Raw genomic sequence first — 21,795 nt, 5'->3', positions numbered from 1 at the left:
TTCACTGGCAAAGATAACAGAAACAAAAATAAACAACTGGGACTGCATCAATAAGGTTCTACATGGCAAAATAAACTCAGGCTAAAATAAAAAGACACCATATGGAATAAGAAAATATACTTGCATAAAGTGGATCAGATAAAGGAATAACACCTAGAATCTGTAAAGCATTCACAAAGCTCAACAACAAAGAAACCAATAAACCCCAGCAAAAAAGGGGAGAGAAGAATAGACACTTACACAAAGAGAATATATAGATGAATAATAGTTGTATAAAAAGTGTTTATCATCATTGTTACAAAGGAAATACAAGTCAAAACGAGAATGAGATATCATCCCACACCAGAGCGAATGGCATAAGCACCCATGGGGCTGGCAGGGATGTGGCTGGGAAAGGAACTCTCACTCACTGCTGGCGGGAATGCAGTCTGGGCACAGGGCGGGAACTCACCAAAGTCTGGACCGTGTGCTTGCAGTGTTGCGACTCTTAGGCTTGGGCGTACACAGTTACCTCAGCTCCAGGCCACTGCAATGCCCTGCACCCTTGCCCAGTGCCCTCATGTTACTACCATTCCTCAGTGCTCCCCCCCTCCACTTTCTTGGCATTTTCATTCCTATAATCCAAGGCCAAGACTATGCCATCATTGATACCTTCTATTCCTTTATCTTGTTACTATATATAACACAGGTAAGTGGGAGCATTAAGTATTTGTCTTTCTCCTCTGACTTACTTCACTGGACATGATACCCATGAACATGATACACGTTCTAGACCTTAGATCAAACATAATCTGTAAAGTACACTGAAGGAAAATCCTGGAGGAACACACCAAGATCTAGATCTCAAAAGTGTTTCTAATGATATGATCCTATTAACAAAGGCAACAGAATCAATTATAAACAACAAGATTAAAGAGATTCTGTCTGGCAAAACATGGACTAAACAAAAAGATGCCCAGATGAATGGGCAAAAATATCTGCACTAAACACATCATGAAGGACTGATATCCAAGAAATGTACAGTACTCACAAAGGTCAACAACAAAAAATTCCAAAAACCCTATAAAAAAATGGGAGAGGAAATGAACAGACATCTCATTGAAGTGAGATGATGGCCAAAGTAAGTAAGTAAGTAAGTAAGTCAGAGGAGAAAGACAAATACTTAATGCTCCCACTTACCTGTGTTATATATAGTAACAAGATAAAGGAATAGAAGGTATCAATGATGGCATAGTCTTGGCCTTGGATTATAGGAATGAAAATGCCAAGAAAGTGGAGGGGGGGAGCACTGAGGAATGGTAGTAACATGAGGGCACTGGGCACATGAAAAAGTGCCTATTAGCTCTTATTATAAGCAAAATCCAAATCGAGTCGTTACTATCAGCAAAATACAGTGAGTTATCATTTCACACCAGTGAGAATGACCTATTTCACACACACAAATACACACACACAAACAGACACAAACAATAATAAAACTTTAAACAATAGGTATTGGTAGGGATGTGGTGAAAAAGAAACTCTCATCTACTTCAGGTGGGAATGCTGCCTAGTTCAGCCCTTATTGAGTTAGCATGGAGATTACTCAGAAAATAACTGAGCGATATAAACTGATCTCGGAACAGATGCCAAGCTGATGACACTCCAAGGTAGAAGGGCCCTTGGGCTGGAGCCTTTCTGGGACGGGATAGGCTAAGTCCCTGTCCTTTTGTAGCCACAGCAGTCCTACCCACATCCCACTGCCTCTAGCATATATATGGCCCAGCTCTGCATCTTTGTAATTGATCTCAGAGGAGATGCCACGTCAAAGAATCATCCCAGTTCCAAAGCTCCTACACATCCAAATTCCACAGTACTGACAGCCTAGTAAAGCCGATGGGAAAGTCATATAGAAGTACACTAAGCTCAGTAAACAAAAACGTAACACAGAGTGCTTGACTAGCAACAAAAGCTCAGCAAATTCTTGGATAGCACAGTAGCACTGTCGTTCCACTGTTCATCGATTTGCTTGAGCGGGCACCAGTAACGTCTCCATTGTGAGACTTTTTGGTATATCGAATATGCCATGGGTAGCTTGCTAGGCTCTGCCGAGTTGGAGGGATACTCTCGGTAGCTTGCCAGACTCTCCAAGAGGGATGGAGGAATCGAACCTGGGCTGGCCGTGTGCAAGGCAAACGCCCTACCCACTGTGCTATCGATCCTTGACTTTAATTACATCATTACAAATTTCACAAATTTTCTTCTCCAGAGGTATATTTTTGATAATTCCATTAGCCATTTTGTTGGAATAAGCAATACAAAATAAATTATTTTGTGTCTTCTAAGAAGGAAAGCTCAGGAAGAGAGCGGGAAACTGGGAACTCTGAGAGCAGGACGGTCACACTGGGTGTGGGCCTGGCACTGGAACACTGAATGCCCGCTTGAAATAACTGTATAATGAACAACTTTATAAACATGGTGTTTAAATAAAGTTAGGGAAGAAAAAGATTATCACCCAAGTTGGTTAGAAAGGCAACAGATACAATATTGGCAAGGACATGGAGAAACAGGAACTACTGTGAACTCTTGGTGGGAAGGCAGACTGGTCCAACACCTTAACAACTGGACAGGCCCAGCGCATACGCTGCCTGAGCCCATGTGCTGTTTGTGCCCACGTGGCTGAGCACACGTGGTGCCTGAGCACATGTTGCCCTCACGTCCCCTTTTGAGTTGTGTAATTTCATGTTTTCATGTCTAATGCTGCGATGTTTGTAGGGGCTTTCTCTGCCCTTGGAGAAGCCTGGGTTCTCTCTTGAGCACATTACTCTACCCTGTCCCACTTTCTTTCCCTCCTTCCCTTCAAAACCTCCAAATAAAATGTTTTACTTAAAAAAAAAAAAAACCTGAACAGGCCCACCACTCATCTGGCAAAGGAATAATACTCAGATAAATGAAACTCTTGTAAAACCCATCAAACGAAAAGTCAAACCCATCAAAAATTGGTGAGAAGAGATGAACAGAAACTTCTGCAAATAAGACATATAGATGACCAAGAGTTATATGGAAAAAACAACTCCACCACTTAGATGAAAATAAAAACAATTTATCATCTCATACCAGTGAGACGACTGGGGTGATAGCACAGTGGGTAGGGCGTTTGCCTTGCATGTGATCGACCCGGGTGCGATTCCTCCATCCCTCTCGGAGATCCCGGCAAGCTACCGAGAGTATCCCGCCCGCACAGCAGAGCCTGGCAAACTACCCGTGGTGTATCTGATATGCCAGAAACAGTAACAACAAGTTCACAAGTTCACAATGGAGACATTACTGGTGCCCGTTCGAGAAAATTGATGAACAACGGGATGACAGTGCTCCAGTGCTACCAGACTGGCACACATCAAAAAGAAGAATGTAACCAGTGTCAGTGAGGATGTGGGGGAAAAGTAATCCTCACTCCAGGTGGGAATGTTGGCAGGTCCAATCCCTTGGGGGAAACAATGTGGACACTTCTCAAATAACTAAGAATTTGGAGCTTCCTCGCTTAACCTCTTCCATCTCAGCAAGCCCACCGCCACATCTCACTCTTTGCTTGCTCAGTTTATCTTCCAGATCAACATGTACACCTCATAGCCATACTCTTCTCACCACTGCTTGTACCCTGAACCTCTTGGCCACTTACTCCTAGTCTCACTCTGCATTCACTTAGAAGTCACATGCAGGGAAGGATAAGAGCAATGCCCAGCCTAAACCCCTGGACACTTGGTGGGGGCGGGGGGGCACCTGCAAAGATTCACCCTGTGCACAGCATGAAACAACAAGCACCATGTGGAAGATGTTAAGATCAAAGAATGGAAACAGTAACAGAAAGCTCAACCAGCACAAACCAGTTCTGCAAACTCTAAGAGAATAACATTACTGACACACATGGAGGCTCAAAGGAATGGTGGCATAGGCAGTTAGCAAAGAACAAGAAACGAAGAGAATGGAAATGAAAAAAATACAGTCTGAAGTGAACAAAAATGAAGCATATGGTAGGTGATATAAAAACTCAATAGGTCTGATCAGGAGAATAGTACTATCTAAGGAAAAAGACAGGTAAGATCCAAGATGAGAAGCAGGAAATCTCTAGAAGGCTGGAGAAGATGGGAAAAGTCTGAAAACAAATGAACAGCACATCAGAGAACCAAGAGTTATATGAAAAAACAACTCCACTTAGATGCAAATAAAAACAATAAGAGGAGTTAAAGAGGAAGGCAAATTTGATGAAGAACTGATAGTTAAAAAATCATTGGTAAAGATTTCCAGGGTTCTTAGAACAGGCACTGAGATCCAGGATGACAGAAGAGCCCCGGTGAAAATGGGCCCCCAAAAGAGGAACACCAAGACTGTACACAGTCTGAAAAACTGTACACAGAATGAAAAAGGCCAAAGACAGTGACAGAATAGTGAAAACAGCAAGATCCAAAAAAAAGTAACTTACATACAAAGGAAAGCCTGTAACAGTCACAGGAGATCCATCAAATGAGACTCTACAGCCAACAGGGAATGGAGGAACAGAGCACAGAAACTCAGTGACATATACCGCTCACGAGAATACTCTGCCCGCCTAGACTACCACTCCTGTCGGAGGGGCTACAGGGGCTGCAGGAATGGGAAGCAGCTTCAGGAACTCAGAGTCCGTAAAACCAGTTTTGGCAAAAGCTTTAAAGTCGCTTCTTAAAACACAAACATCTCAGCACTTTACTGAGTTTGGTTTATGCTCTGGGAGTTTATGGTTAATTTAGTATGCCGTCTACTAGGTTAAGAAAGATCCATTTATTTTTAGCTTGCTAAGGAAAGATCCATTTATTCTTATTATTTTTCAATAATAAACTTTTGGTTGTACTGTATGTTCTTTCTATGTCTATTTCAGGTGAGAATTTTTTTTATAACTATAAATTGGAGGTGGGTCAGGGGTTACTCCTGGCTCTGCACTCAGGAATCACTCCTGGTGATGCTTTGGGGACCCTATAGGATGCCAGCATTGAACCCAGGTCAGCTGCCTGCAAGGCAAATGCCTTACAAATTGGACTATTGCTCTGGCCCCAGTACCTAAAAAAATTCTAATTTCAAATCTCTTGACTATTAATGAAGATACTTAAACATTATCTATAATATCACATTTGATAGCATAAAAACAACATTCTTTATTTTTTTTTAAAAATTAGACTTTTATAGGTTGATTCACATTGTTCGTTAAAAAATTTCCTTTCCCCATTCTTACTGAATTTTGTATTGGTAGAATTTATCTGTAACTGTAGCACTGTTGTCCCGTCGTTGTTCATCGATTTGCTTGAGCGGGCACCAGTAACATCTCCATTGTGAGACTTGTTGTTACTATTTTTGAATATTGAATAAACCATGGGTAGCTTGCCAGGCTCTGCCGTGTGGGCAGGATACTCTTGGTAGCTTGCTGGGCTCTTCGAGAGGGATGGAGGAATCGAACCTGGGTCAGCTCCTTGCAAGGCAAATGCCCTACCCACTGTGCTATCGCTCCAGTCCATTTAAATATCTTATTTTTAATCTTATATTTAAATATCTTAGGATAGGGGCTGGAGAGATAGCACAGCGGGTAGGGCGTTTGCCTTGCACGCGGCCGACCCGGGTTCAAATCCCAGCATCCCATATGGTCCCCTGAGCACGGCCAGGGGTGTTCCTGAGTGCAGAGCCAGGAGTAACCCCTGTGCATCGCCAGGTGTGACCCAAAAAGCAAAAAAAAAAAAAAAAAAAATCTTAGGATAGATTTATTTAGACTATTATTTTAGAAATTTATATACATATAAAAAGATTCTAAAAAAATTTATCAACTTACTGTTTTAAAATTTTATGGAGTTTCATGAGTTTTGCTTTAGTTATCTATATGAATCATCTATACGTCACCACTTCCACAGAAGACCACAAATCCCTCTCATAAAGAAACACAGTAAGAGGAAGAAATGAGAGCAGAAATTTCAAAGCTATGAACAGAAGTGACACAATTAAAAGAATTGAAAATGAAATAAAAACTCAGTAGGAGCCCTCAATAGTAGAATGACTACAGCCGAAGACAGAATCAGTGAGCTTGAAGATGAGTTGCAGAAAGCATATAGGGAACAACAAATAATGGCAAAAGACCTCAAAATGTCTCTAGAGCGAATTAGATCCTAGGGGATGACCTCAAGATAAACAATATAAGAATCATTGGAGTACCATAAGCACAGGGAACAAATCCCAAAGAGAAAAACACAATTAAAGACATCATTGCTAAGAAATTCCCAGAGCTAGAGAATGCGGACATCCAGATCCAAGGAGTCCGAAGGGTGCCAGCTAAAATGGACCAAAATAAAAAATCCCCAAGGCATATCATAGTCAGATGATGGATTCCGTGGATAGAGAGACAATACTGCAAGCAACAAGATCAAAGAAGGAAATAACATACAAAGGAGCACCCCTTAGATTCACAGCAGACCTATCAGAGGAAACCTTTCAAGACCGAAGACAATGGTGGGATATAGTGAAAAAACTTAATGAAATGAATGCCTCACCAAGAATACTTTACCCGGCTAAACTCTCAGTTAAACTTGAAGGAACCATACACTATTTCACAAAGGAACAACAGATCAGGAACTTGTTAAGTTGGTTAAGACTTAAGACCAAACTTAAAAGAAGGATTAAAAGGGCTACTATAAGACAAGAAAAACCCTACAAAAACAACAAACCCTATAGAAAGATGGCACAAAATCCCATGACAATAATTTCTCTTAATGTTAATGGTCTAAATGCACCAATTAAGAGACACAGAGTGGCAAAATAGATTCGTAAACTAAACCCAACTTTCTGCTGCCTACAAGAAACACATCTGAATAGCCAGAACAAACACAAACTCAAAGTCAAAGGATGGAAAACAATGCTGCAAGCAAACAACTCCCTAAAAAAAGCTGGGGTGGCCATACTAGTATCAACAACATAGATTTCAGGCTGAAAAAGATCATAAGGGACAGCGAAGGCCATTTTCTATTCATCAAGGGATATGTACAACAGGAAGAAATCACACTCTTAAATGTATATGCACCTAATGAACGACCAGCTAAATACCTAAAAGAACTCCTAACAGAATTTAAGGAGGACATAACTAGCACCATGATAGTAATTGGAGATTTCAACACTGCCTTATCACCTCTGGATAGATCGACAAGAACAACACTCAGCAAGGAAACGATGGCTCTGAATGAAGATATGGAGGAGACAGGGCTAATAGACCTATACAGGGCTATACGCACCAAGAAAAAAGTATACACATTCTTTTCCAGCGCACACGGAACATTTTCCAAAATACACCACGTTCTGGGTCACAAATTATACCTTAATAGAATTGGGAAAATAGAAATTGTATCAACTATCTCTTCAGACCATGATGCACTGAAGATGGAAGTTAATCACACACAACCCGGAGAACCAAATCAAACACCTGGAAATTAAACAACTCACTGTTGATCAATGAGTGGGTCACGAAGGAAATCAAGAAAGAAATCAAAAAATACCTGGAGACAAATGAGAATGAAGACACAAAATACCAGAACCTATGGGACGCAGCAAAAGCTGTGTTAAGGGGAAAATTTATAGCTCTGCAAGCTTTATTCAGGAAGGAAGAAAGGGCCTATATGGATAGCTTGATTTAGCAGTCCAAGATCGTAGAAGAGGACCAGCAAAAGGAACCCAAACCAGATCAAAGGAAAGAAACAATAAAACTTAGAGCAGAAATTAATGATATGGAAACCCGAAAAACAATCCGAAAGATCAATGAAAAAAAGAGCTGGTTCTTCGAGAAAATAAATAAGACTGATAAACTGCTAGCAAGACTCACAAGGAAAGAGAGAGAGAGAACCCTAATAAACTGAATCAGAAATGAAAAGGGGAACATAGCAACAGAAACCAAGGAGATTCAAAAGATCATCAGAGACTACTTTGAAAGTCTGTATGCCACAAAAGAAGAGAACCTAAAAGAAATGAACGAATTCCTTGATTTCTACAATCTCCCAAGACTGAACCAAGAAGACTTGAAATACCTGAATAGGCCCATAAATATCAAGGAAATTGAAACTGTAATCAAAAGTCTCCCCAAAACAAAAGCCCAGATCCAGATGGATTCACTGGCGAATTCTTCCAAACATTTAAAGAAGACTTGTTGCCAGTTCTCCTCAAGCTTTTCCAGGAAATTGAAAAGACAGGAACCCTCCCGAACAGTTTCTATGAGGCACATATCTCCCTAATACCAAAATCAAACAAAGACACCACTAACAAAGAAAACTATAGACCAATATCCCTGATGAACACCGATGCGAAAATCCTCAACAAAATACTAGCAAATAGAATCCAATAACTCATCAAAGAGATCATACACCATGACCAAGTGGGATTCATCCTGGGGATGCAAGGATGGTTTAACATTCGAAAATCAATCAACATAATCCATCATATCAACAAAAATAAAGATAAAAACCATATGATCATATCAATAGATGCATAGAAAGCATTTGACAAGATCCAACATCCATTCATGATAAAATCTCTCACCAAAATGGATTTTGGAGGAACTTTCCTCAAGATAGTCAAAGCCATCTACCACGAACCTATGGGAAGCATTATCATCAATGGGGAAAAACTAAGGGCCTTTCCTCTAAGATCGGGGACAAGACAAGGATGCCCACTCTCACCAATTCTCTTTAATATAGTACTGGAAATACTAGCAATAGCCATTAGGCAAGAAAAAGATATTAAGGGCATTCAGATAGGAAAGGAAAAAATCAAACTCTCACTATTCGCAGACGATGTGATACTATATCTAGAGAAGCCTAAAAGCTCTACTAAGAAACTCTTAGAAACAACTGAACTGTACAGTAAAGTTGCAGGCTATAAAATCAATACCCCAAAATCCATGGCCTTCCTATATGCAAACAATGAGACAGAGGAAAGGGACATAAAAAAAGCAATCCCGTTCACAATCATGCCCCAGAAAATCAAATACCTTGGAATCAGCTTAACTAAAGAAGTAAAGGACCTCGCCGCCCAGAGATGAACCAAGAGCTGCGGCACGAGAAGCAGAGCCTCCGTGCCTACTGACTGTGATCCTGAGGTCTCCTAACCCATTTTGGCACCAGAGCAGATTCTTGCAGCCATGCATTTTGACTGTGAACTGAAATACAACCTCGTGCAGCCCGGGGAAGGATTTTTTTCCCTCTCCACCCCATTTTTCTGAGTGAAAATGGCGGCAGCGGCAGCAGCCACGCGATGAGAGCCACCCTCTAAGACCCCTCCACCAGGAGGTAGGACTCTCTTTAGTGACGTAGCCTGTAGGTGATCCTGGGAGGGGAGGTGTTCCCGGCGTGCCTTCCGCCCAGAGATGAACCAAGAGCCGCGTCACGAGAAGCAGAGCCTCCGCGCCTACTGACTGTGATCCTGAGGTCTCCTAACCCATTTTGGCATCAGAGCAGATTCTTGCAGCCATGCATTTTGACTGTGAACTGAACTACAACCTCGTGCAGCCCGGGGAGGGATTTTTTTCCCTCTCCACCCCATTTTTCTGAGTGAAAATGGCGGCAGCGGCAGCAGCCACGCGGTGAGAGCCACCCTCTAAGACCCCTCCACCAGGAGGTAGGACTCTCTTTAGTGACGTAGCCTGTAGGTGATCCTGGGAGGGGAGGTGTTCCCGGCGCACCTTCCGCCCAGAGATGAACCAAGAGCCGCGGCACGAGAAGCAGAGCCTCCGCGCCTACTGACTGTGATCCTGAGTTCTCCTAACCCATTTTGGCATCAGAGCAGATTCTTGCAGCCATGCATTTTGACTGTGAACTGAACTACAACCTCGTGCAGCCCGGGGAGGGATTTTTTTCCCTCTCCACCCCATTTTTCTGAGTGAAAATGGTGGCAGCGGCAGCAGCCACGCGGTGAGAGCCACCCTCTAAGACCCCTCCACCAGGAGGTAGGACTCTCTTTAGTGACGTAGCCTGTAGGTGATCCTGGGAGGGGAGGTGTTCCCGGCGCACCTTCCGCCCAGAGATGAACCAAGAGCCGCGGCACGAGAAGCAGAGCCTCCGCGCCTACTGACTGTGATCCTGAGTTCTCCTAACCCATTTTGGCATCAGAGCAGATTCTTGCAGCCATGCATTTTGACTGTGAACTGAACTACAACCTCGTGCAGCCCGGGGAGGGATTTTTTTCCCTCTCCACCCCATTTTTCTGAGTGAAAATGGTGGCAGCGGCAGCAGCCACGCGGTGAGAGCCACCCTCTAAGACCCCTCCACCAGGAGGTAGGACTCTCTTTAGTGACGTAGCCTGTAGGTGATCCTGGGAGGGGAGGTGTTCCCGGCGCACCTTCCGCCCAGAGATGAACCAAGAGCCGCGGCACGAGAAGTAGAGCCTCTGCGCCTACTGACTGTGATCCTGAGGTCTCCTAACCCATTTTGGCACCAGAGCAGATTCTTGCAGCCATCCATTTTGACTGTGAACTGAGCTAAAATATTAGAAACCCAAAACCGCGCAATAGCGGCCGCGCGGACTCAAGGTCTTCACTTTTACCAAGGAAGAGAAATTATTAGATGATGCTTATTCAGCAGGCCTGATTGTTGGGGAAAATTTCCAAACAATAGTGAGTTCTGTATGGAAATATGAAATGTACTCAATATATATAGAGAATAATGGGAATATCATTAGGTACTTAGATGGGGGGTGGGGTGGGAGGGGGGTGTATTGGGGTTCTTGGTGGTGGAACGGGTGCACTGGTGAAGGGATGGTGGTTTAATCAGTATTTGGCTGTGACTTAAACCTGAAAGCTTTGTATTTTTTTTTCTTGTTTTCACGGTGGTTCAATAAAATATTTCTTTAAAAAAAAAAAAAGAAGTAAAGGACCTCTACAAAGAAAACTATAAAATGCTACTCTATGAAATAAAAGAGGACATGAGGAAGTGGAAACATATCCCCTGCTCATGGATTGGGAGAATCAATATTGTCAAAATGGCAATACTCCCCTAAATATTATATAGATTTTTTTTTTTTGCTTTTTGGGTCACACCTGGCAATGTACAGGGGTTACTCCTGGCTTTGCACTCAGGAATTACTCCTGGCGGTGCTCAGGGGACCATATGGGATGCTGGGATTCGAACCCGGGTTGGCCGCATGCAAGGCAAATGCCCTACCTGATATGCTATCGCTCCAGCCCCAAAGCATTATATAGATTTAACGTGATCCCTATAAGGATACCCATGACATTCTTCAAAGAAATGGATCAAGCAATCCTGAAATTCATATGGAACAACAAATGCCCACGAATAGCTAAAACAAATCTTGGGAAAATGATGATGAGAGGCTTCACCCTGTTCAACCTTAAACTTTACTACAAAGTGGTAACAATTAAAGCAGCATGGTATTGGAACAAAGGCAGAGCCACAGACCAATGGAACAGGGTGGAATATCCCTACACACAACCCCAAATGTATGATCATCAAATCTTTGATAAGGGAACAAGAGATGTGAAGCAAGAAAAGCCTCTTTAACAAATGGAGCTGGCACAACTGGACAACCTAATACAAAAGAATGGGCTTAGTCCTTGACCTGACACCATGCACAAAAGTCAGATCAAAGTGGATTAAAGACCTCAACATCAGACCACAATCCATAAGGTACATTGAAGACAAGGTTGGCAAAACTTTCCACGATACTGAAGCTAAAGGTATCTTCAAAGATAACACGGAACTAAGCAATCGAGTAGAAACAGAGATAAACAAATGGGACTATATTAAACTAAAAAGCTTCTGCACCGCAAAAGACACAGTGACCAGAATACAAAGGCTATCTGCAGAATGGGAAAGGATATTCACTCAATACCTATCCGATAAGGGGTTGATATCAAGGGTATATAAAGCACTGGTTGAACCCTAAAAGAAGAAAATATCCAACCCCATCAAAAAATGAACAAAAACTTTTCCAAGGAAGAGATATGAATGGCCAAAAGGCACATGAAAAAATGCTCTGCATCATTAATCATCAGGGAGATGCAGATCAAAACAACCATGAGATACCACCTCACATCACAGAGACTGGCACACATCCAAAAGAACAAAAGCAACCACTGTTGGAGAGGATGTGGGGAGAAAGGGACCCTTCTACACTGCTGGTGGGAATGCCAACTGGTCCAGCCCCTTTGGAAAACAATATGGACGCTTCTCAAAAAATTATAAATTGAGCTTCCATTTGATCCAGCAATACCACTTCTTGGAATATATCCTGGAGAAACAGAAAAGTATAGTCGAATTGACATCTGCACTTATATGTTCATCCCAGCACTGTTTACAATAGCCATTATCTGGAAAAAACCCGAGTGCCCAAGAACAGATGACTGGTTAAAGAAACTTTGGTACATCTATACAATGGAATACTATGCAGCTGTAAGGAAAGATGAAGTCATGAACTTTGCATATAAGTGGATCAACATGGAAAGTATCATGCTAAGTGAAATGAGCCAGAAAGAGAGGGACAGACATAGAAAGATTGCACTCATCTGTGGAATATAAAATAACAGAGTAGGAGACTAATACCCAAGAATAGTAGTATATAATACGAGGAGGTTGGCTGCATAGCTTGGAAGCTGGCCTCACACGCTGGGGGAAAGTCATCCCAGATAGAGAAGTAAAATGTGATTGGAGATCCCACGTGGGAAGGGAGATTTGTGCTTAAAGTAGACTAGAGACTGAACATGATGACCAGTCAATACCCCTATTGCAAAACACAACACCCAAAAGGAGAGAGAGAGAGAGAACAAATTGGAATGCCTGCCTCAGAGGTGGGGTGGGGTCAGGGGAATGGGATTGGGAGGTGGGAGGGATACTGGGCTCATTGGTGGTGGAGAATGGACACTGGTGGAGGGATGGGCTCTCAAACATTGCATGAGGGAAAAACATGCACAAAAATGTGTGAATCTGTAACTGTACCCTCACTGTGACTCATTAATTAAAAAATAAATAATTTTTTTAAAAAAAGAAGCACAGTAAGAGAACATCAATGGCCAAAGACATCAGAACTAGAGATTCTGTCAACTTATCTGGGGTGAGGCTGAGTGGGAAGGAGCCACGGGACATGGAAGGATAATTAACAGTATTGTAAGTCACAGCATCTCACAAGTATTGAAAAAAAAAATGAACTCTTCTTTTCAACAACTATGAAGTGATCTTCTATATGACCCAGCAATTCTACTTCTTGTCATCTACTCCAAAAAACTCTATTCTGAAAAAATATTTTCACTCTTAAGTTCATTGCCATACTGTCCAAATCGAAATAACTCAAGGGCCCAAGAAGGTATGACTGTATAAAGACACTGTGGTACCTATCCACAATGAATACTGCTCATGAAATTTCACACTACATGGGTGGTTCTGGAGAGAATCATGCTGAATGAAGTTAGAAGGAGAGGGACAGCAACAGAATGGTCTTTCTCAAATGTGGGACATCAAGAAACATAGTGAATAACAAGTGGCCAAAGGCGACAGATTCTGAGAACTGGTCCGCAGAGCTGAGCCGACCTACTGTGGAGGAACAGTCTGGTGTAGGACGTGCGAAACCTGGTAGCTAAAGCTGTTGTGAATCAAGACGTGTAAGTGCTGCTTTGTTTTGGGGTCACCCTGAATGGTCCTTGGGGTTGGAGGGGCCTGGAGAAACCTGCAGAGTGTGGTGACGGCCTGGATCAGCCTCAGGCAAGCCCGCACCTGATTGGCTACACTCTCTCCAGCCCCACTGGCTTGGGGTTTAAAGTTAATGAAAGAGAACTAGCTTGGAAATGTCTCAAAAAGTTAACGTACAAATAGTCCAGAAACACAAAAAGTGTTGAATTTCATCTTTTCCTAAATGAACTCAGTTGACATTTTGCTCAGGGAGCATGAAGTCAAAGCAGCACAAAGAGAGCAGACGGCAGACAGCGCTGTTCCCGGCACCAGCGCACTCGCAGCAGCTCTGGACTCCCGCCGGCCTGTCCCGACAGCAGGATGAAGCGTGGGGCTAGGAAGTTTTCCACAGAGAAAACTTTTTATAAAACAAATCTGCGTTGTGAAGGGGAAGTGCAACTAAAACACTTCTGCTACAGAGCACTGGCTATTTTACTAGAACAGTCTCTGAGCTGTCACGTCAATGAGGCATTCTTTTTAAAAATGAAAATTTCCTTGCAGGAATGGCTGGCAGAGAATCTCCAGTTAAGCAAAAGGCCAGGAGTGACCTCGTGACTAGGGGAAGCCAGCCTACTGTGTTTATTTTAGGATAGAAACTTCAATCTGGAAAGTTGTTTCTGCCAACAAAATTTCACAGATTTTCAATATTTAAGACATTTCTGATGTGATCAGTGATGATGGAAATAATGAAAATGTGAATACTATAAAATGAAATATGTCAGTGTTTGGAAGATCTGCTTAACTTCATAAAAACCAATGTTTTCCAAATGTATCATGCAAGGCACTACAGTGTCATCCCGTTGTTCATTGATTTGCTCGAGCGGGCACCAGTAACATCTCCATTTTGAGACTTGTTATTACTGTTTGTGGCATATTGAATATGCCATGGGTAGCTTGCCAGGCTCTGCCATGCAGGTGGGATGCTCTCAGTAGCTTGCCGGGCTCTCTGAGAGGGACAGAGGAATCGAACCAGGGTTGGCTGCATGCAAGGCAAACGCCCTACTCACTGTGCTATCGCTTCAGTCCAAACCATGCATAAAGCTACAAAATCCTACTTAAGCAAAAGATTCATGTAACATAGATCAATGACTTTAATGTTAACAGAGACCAATGTAACAAAGACCAGCCATTTTTAATGCTAAGAAGTATGAAGAGGATTTTAATTTCACATTAAACTTTACAATGAATTTATTCACAATAATCTGAAATAACTATTAAAATACTTCTTGTTTCCAATAAAATATCTAGATAGGTTGAATTTCTTCAAGTATTTCAAACAAAACAAGCGTTCTGAATGGTTATTTTAACAGGGAGCAATATTTTTAAATTTCATATGGAGTAATTATTGAGAGATAAAGAATAAATACTGAAACCCTCGACAGCTTTTATTATTATTTTTTAAAGGCTGTATTAAGGTAATGTGATTTTCAGCACTATTTATGCTGGCTTCATGCATGCATCTTCTGATACCACACCTGGTTCTGGAGTCCGGAAGAACCAGGACCTTTCCTACCAGGGCTCAGCTGCTTAGGCCCCTGGTTCTGCCCCTTGTTTTAATGAGAATTTCCCGGTGCTGCCAGGCTGAAATCTGAGGATTTCCATAGGCCCTTCAGTAAGTGAAGAAGGTGGAGTACAGCTGTCAGCAACTGCATGGTTTTGGGACTTTAGGCCATGCATCTGTGCCCAACTGTCAGCACCACTGGGCAGGTCCACAGCGCCCTGGGCACGCACAGGGGGCAGGGAGAGAGGCGGGTGGGGAGATCAGTCTGTGGTGACTTCTGGCCTGCGACAGAGAAGCAGCTTCTCAGGGCAGAGCCCTTCAGAGGATGTCTCCACGGGCGGGGGCTGGGCTGGAGGGGGCAGTGTATGTGGGGCTGACACAGCAAACTGGGCACAGTGCCGAGAGCCAGAACTCCTGGCTTGGGACAAACTCTCAACAGGTCTTAGGGGCATCACCTGGGATACTGAGATCGCAACATCTGGAAACTGCATCCCAAAGAAAGGATTAATGAATATCACTTACGTCAAAAAGGCCTCATTCACCGCATCCAGGAACTCAGGACAGAGAACTTCCTGTGGGTCACATCCAGGGCACGTGAGCAGAGCCTTCACCAAAGGTCCAAGATCAGGCAGAGCAACAAGAGGGACACAAACCTGTGACAGCGACTTCACACGTTCAGGTGTCATCCTATGGCATAAAGGAATAACTGTTCAACTTCTCAGGCCACAAGGAATTCAAAACAAAATCTCAGGCTGAAGAAGCTGGGAAGAGATCCCTTGCTTTGCCCCGGTGTGGCGCCATCTATGGGTGCTCCTGGAGGGCTCCCTGGGCGGTCGGCCTCAGTTTCCCCGTCAGCACTCTGGCACGACCCAAACAAACTCTTTAATTACTTTTCCAAACTGTCTCTTCCCTCAGTGCTCACTCTCAGATATTCAGGATAAAACATGACAAGTCCCTTCCTCTCAAGCCACTCGCCTCAAAGAGCAGTGACCATTGCCCTTTCATCTGACGGCCCATTCATCTCAACACTCCCTGTACCTGCAGCACTGACCGTGCTCTGGGCTACTGTTTCCCTACTTCTGCCCTCATCTGTCAGAAGTGCTCCCAGCAACCCCTGCATTATTTCATTTGTTTGGTCCAAGCTTTGGAATAGCTTTCCACCTCCCAGGGAAACAAGCGATGTCATATTCTTTAAAAAATTGGGGGTGCGGGGGGACAATACCTGACTGTGCAGGGCTGAGGGAATAATGTGGGGGTGGGGCAGAAACAAGAGGAGTGCAGGAGGCAAGTGCTTGCTCAGTTACAGGGACTGCTCCAAGGAATGAGCCCTTAGAGCATCACCAAAACTCATCTCTGTAGCTTCTACAACTATCACCAATTTATCGCCAAAAGGCGTCTAATTTAAGCACCTCCATATTTGAACAGGGGCACCCAGACCCATGATGTTGGTAGGAACGGGAGAGGGGAGGAGAGCTGACACTCCTGTCTGGGTGAAGTCCAGACTGTCGAGCTGCTGCAGCAGGAATCACACACCACAGAGGGCCAGGGTTAGCGCTCAGGAGCATTCCGTCATCAGGCTTCAGTAAAGGGTCAGAACTCGGGAGCACTCAGTTCTCAGGCTTCAGCAAAGGGTCAGGACTCGGGAGCACTCAGGTCTCAGGGCTTCAGCAAAGGGTCAGAACTCGGGAGCACTCAGCTCTCAGGGCTTCAGCAAAGGGTCAGAACTCGGGAGCACTCAGCTCTCAGGGCTTCAGTAAAGGGTCAGGACTCAGGAGCACTCAGCTCTCAGGGCTTCAGCAAAGGGTCAGAACTCGGGAGCACTCAGCTCTCAGGGCTTCAGCAAAGGGTTGGAACTCGGGAGCACTCAGTACTCCAGAAAGTGAATGGGCCCTGGAGAGAGAAAACTGCTGCCCGTGTCCAAAGCCTACTATGCATGTCGGAGGCCCGGTTCGATCCCCAGTACCACGTGGTCCCCTGAACACTTCTGGGAGTGATGTCCAAGTACTGAGTTCTGGGTAGGCTCCAAGGACTACCAGATGTGATTCAAAAACAACAAAAACTCTAGGAAACCGAGTAAAGACCCAAAACTGAAAATGTAAAACACATCAACATACATTAATGATAAATTATCAAAAGTCTATTTTTTTCTATGGTAAAGAAAAAAAATGATGACTACTAGGTAAAAAAAATACATAACACACAAAGATTGAGCAAACTGTCAGATTTCTGTCAGAAATGCCACAGGAGATGATAAAGTGGAAGGAAATAGACACAACTCTTTATTTTGTTTGTTTTGGGTTTTCTTGAGTGCCACACCCAACAGTGCTCAGGGCTTACTCCTGGCTCTGCACTCAAGGAATCACTCCAGGCAGGGCTCAAGGCACCCTACGGGATGCGGGGACTGAAACTGGTTGGCCAGGTGAAAGGCGAGTACGGAGGGAAGAGGGCTTGCTTTGCACACAGCCGATGCGGGTTTGATGCCCAGCACCCCAGATGGTCTCCAGAGCATGCTAGGAGTGATCCCTGAGTGCAGAGCCAGGAGAAGCTGAGTACCCCAGGTGTGACTCCAAAACAAAAACAAAATGAAAACAAAACAAAATCTTCCAGCCAAGAATATTGTACTCTGCAAATCATCATTCAAATATGATGGGGACAAACAAAAGGTAGTGTGGAGTTTACTTCCACCAGATGTACACTGTAAGAAAAGTTCAAATTCTTTTGTAGGAAAAAATAATATAAACTAAGTATGGTGATAAACAGTATATAGTATCAGAAATACAAACAAGAAAAAGGGGACAACTACATCAAGGGCAGAAAGAACAGGATAGAATCAGAATCCATAAGCACGCATTCTCCCCCTCCCCTTCCCCCTCCCCCTCCCTCTCCCTCTTCCTCTCCCTCTCCCTCTCCCTCTCTCTCTCCCGAAGAAAAGCCGAGGAAACTGAGAGAACCACCAAGAAAAAGAATCCAAATGGAAAGCAGAAAGAAACTAGAAAAAGAAACACCAAGAATACAAAATAGCCAGAAAGTAGAAGGTAGAATGGCAATAAATAACCCCCATATATCAATAATTACTCAAAATGTGAGTGATCTGAACTTACAAATGACACAGCTTAGACGTTTAACAGAAATCAATACCCATGTGTACAGCTGTGGAGGAGGCAACTATCATGTACAACATAGACTCAAATGAAAGGTTGGAGCAAAGTAAAGTTAGTAGTAGAGGAAAAAAGAGAAGGAACTGCTATTTAAAAAAATTAAATTAAATAAATTGTGGTATATATATCTTATAGGCTACCACTCAGCCATTAAAAAAAAAAAAAAGAAGACCTGCACTTTGGGACACAGGGAAGAAGGACATGGAAGTGATCACAGTTACATGGAGCAAAAGAAATCAGGATACAAGAGACAATCACAGATGGTTTCACTCATATTCACAGTATAAATAAAGCAAATGGACTGGTCAACATAGCAAAAGTAACTCTGCCTTCGTAAAAGCCTGGTGGGGAAAACCAGGAGGAAGGATGGAGGAAGGAGGCAAGAAGGAGGCAAAAAGGAGGGAGGAAGAAGGTAGGAAGGAGGCAAAAAGGAGGGAGGAAGGAGGCAGGAAGGAGACAGGAAGGAGGGAAGCAGGAAGGAAGAAGAAGGGAGGAAGGAGGGAGGAAGGAGAGAAGAGGAAGAAAGAGGTAGGAAGGAGGCAGAACGAAGGAAGGAAGGAGGGAGGAAGGAGGGAGGAAGGAGGGAGGAAGGAGGGAGGAAGGAGAGAAGAGGAGGAAAGAGGTAGGAAGGAGGCAGAACGGAGGAAGGAAGGAGAGAGGAAGGAGACAGGAAGGAGGGAGGAAGGACACAGGAAGGAAGGAGGAAGGAGGCGGGAAGGAGGAAGGAGGGAGGCAGGAGGGAGGAAGGAGACAGGAAGGAAGGAGGAAGGAGGCAGGAGGGAAGAAGGAGACAGGAAGGAAGGAGGCAGGAAGAAGGGAGGAAGGACAGAGGAAGGAGGGAGGCAGGAGGGAAGAGAGAGGGAGGAAGGAGACAGGAAGGAAGGAGGAAGGAGGCAGGCAGGAGGCAGGCAGGAGGCAGGCAGGAGGGAGGCAGGAGGGAGGAAGGGTGCAGGGCTCTGAGCCTGTCATGGTATCAGGACTGAGGGGGGGGCGTGCAGGAGACCTTCATACCTAGAAGGTGTGACACTGTATTCCCGAAGCCAGAAGTCAGTAAAAAAATTGTTTTTTAATTTTTTTTTTGCTTTTTGGCTTACACCCGGCTATGCATGGGGATTACTCCTGGCTCTGCACTCAGGAATCACTCCTGGCAGTGCTCAGGGGACCATATGGGATGCTGGGAATCGAACCAGGGTTGGCCACGTGCAAGGCAAATGCCCTATCCACTCTGCTATCACTCCAGCCCCCAATTTTTTGATTTTTAAAAAGAAATCAATTTGCTTGGTCTAGGCAATACATTTAATATACTCGTCTTCTATTTGTTGCACTTCCTTCATTCTTTCCTTGAAGTGCTGGCTTTCAGTTAGTATCTAGTGGCTTTTTAATTTACTTTTTCTGGAATTTTCACTTTCCCCTCCCCCTCACCTGAAGTCCACGCCTAGTAACTCTGGGGAGGTGAAGGGTGTGGTGCTGGCTGGGCTCCCCGCTGCACCCCCAGGCCCCAGGGAGTTGAGGGCTAGTAGGTGGACAATTTTTTCCTTCCTCGTGTAAACAAGGCGTCTCTGGGGCCACTGGAAGAGAATCTGAGCGCCGTGACGTGGCTGCTGTTACTGCAGTGGCCAGCAAGCTGTGGCCAGAGCGTGCACTCCTGCCCCTTCAGCTCTGTCCACAGCCACCTTCACTTCCTGTTTGTATTGGGGCAACACCCAGAGGCCCTCCGGGTCTCTCCTGAAGTGCTCGAGGACCATGTGTGGTGCCACATGCAAGGAAAGTGATTTTAACCCCTGTACTTTCTCTAGCCCAACCTTTAGTTTTTGTAGTAGTCCTTTTATTTGCTATTTGGGCTATAGTAACATCCTTCAATGGGGCTGGAGTGATAGCACAGCGGGTAAGAGGTTTGCCTTCCAAGCGGCTGACCCGGGTTCGATTCCCAGCATCCCATATGGTCCCCAGAGCACCGCCAGGAGTAATTCCTGAGTGCAGAGCCAGGAGTAACACCTGTGCATCACCAGGTGTGACCCATAAAGAGGAAAAAAAAACCCTGTGCATCACCGGGTGTGACCCAAAAGGAAAAAAAAAAAAAGAAGATCCTACCTTGCTCCTTTAAGCCTTGTCATCAGGTCATTAAATAAAGAAAAAGGGTCATAAAAATTTACTTGATTTATAGTATTCTATATTTGACAGAATTCTGTCATTTCCAGGAGCTGGAAACAGAAAGTGAACGTGAGGACACTCTCGCCAACAATTACCGGGCTACCTGAAGGTTCTCTTTTGCCTTTTCTCTTCAAATATTCACCTCTTCCAAAATTTACTTTCCAGAGCCAGAGCAGCAGTGCAGGGTCCAAGCACCTGCCTTCCACATGGGTGAGCCCTCTTCACCCTGGGCGCCACCCTCAGGCTCCTGAGGACAGCCAGGGGCTGCACCTGAGCACTGGACAAGAAGCCCTGAGCACTGCTGGGTGTGGCCCAGTCCTCCAACCAGTTTCTTTTCACTTCTTATTTCTTCCTACTTCTAGGAAACACTAAGGTTTCTTTATCCTCCACAGTGCTCGTCGTCTTTTTCAAATGCACCATCATGGAGGTTATTTATATACTAAAGTTAGTTAATGTGTTTTGAGTCTAATATTGTAGTTGTTAAATGTACACCTAGTTTGTCTTGTAAGTACCTTAGTTTTTGAAATCTATAAGTTTACAGTGAGAACAGGAGGAAAGGATATTGTGCATGCATATGTGTATCTGCAAATGCAAGGATTTATACATGTGATACAGCGTGTTTTTTCATGCTGCATTTTGAACAGAATCAAGAATAGTTTTTAATCAAATAAGGGCTCTATTAATAGTTCTAAAAACTGAAAACTATGGCGCCATAATGAAGCTGGTACTCTCTGGGGACCAAAGAGGTGGTAAGCTCATCTTCCACAGCCTTGACTCCTCATTTCTCTTCTCTAGAAGACTTGGAAGTACAATTTTTATGTCATTCTCTTAAAAAGTGAGGAGGGGGTGTTTTGCCTTGCATATGGCCAACCTGTGTTCTATCCTTGGTATCACATATAGTCCCCGGAGCACTACTAGGAGTAATCCCTGAGCACAGGGCCAAGGGAACACCCCGAACACAGAGGGTGTGACTCCTCCCCCACAAAGTGAGAGCTGGCCGGAGGACATGGCTCAGAGGTATGAGGTGGCAGGTGGATTCCCAACACCACAACAAAGGAGTGACCTCCCAGAAGCACGACACCCAGGAGGCCGCCTCTGGATGCTGCAACTACAACTGCTAAGAGGGAGGAAAGAGAAGGAGAGTCCGAGAGTGCCACTAACATGTGGGCAGATGGAAGCAGTGACCTGGCACTCGCCAGCACCCAGGCCGGCCCACCGTCCAAGCAGCTAAACCACGGCCCAAGGTAACTTTCTGAATAACTCTGCAGTCTCATGCGCA

General features: G+C 44.2%; 1 protein-coding gene across 1 annotated transcript in view; it reads right to left on the bottom strand.

Moving 5' to 3' along the window:
* FANCC (FA complementation group C) overlaps positions 1-21,795 on the bottom strand; it is a 197,057-nt gene that overhangs the window by 45,116 nt on the left and 130,146 nt on the right. Inside the window, exon 7 of the mRNA XM_055126768.1 lies at positions 15,730-15,894. Coding sequence (XP_054982743.1) covers positions 15,730-15,894 — 165 coding nt within the window. The remainder of the gene's footprint in view (positions 1-15,729; positions 15,895-21,795) is intronic.

This window comes from Sorex araneus, chromosome 2 (genome assembly GCF_027595985.1).
Source record: "Sorex araneus isolate mSorAra2 chromosome 2, mSorAra2.pri, whole genome shotgun sequence".
Classification (NCBI taxonomy): Eukaryota; Metazoa; Chordata; class Mammalia; order Eulipotyphla; family Soricidae; genus Sorex; species Sorex araneus.
Note: the sequence above shows the minus strand (reverse complement) of the source record. Positions and strands in the feature narration are given on the sequence as shown.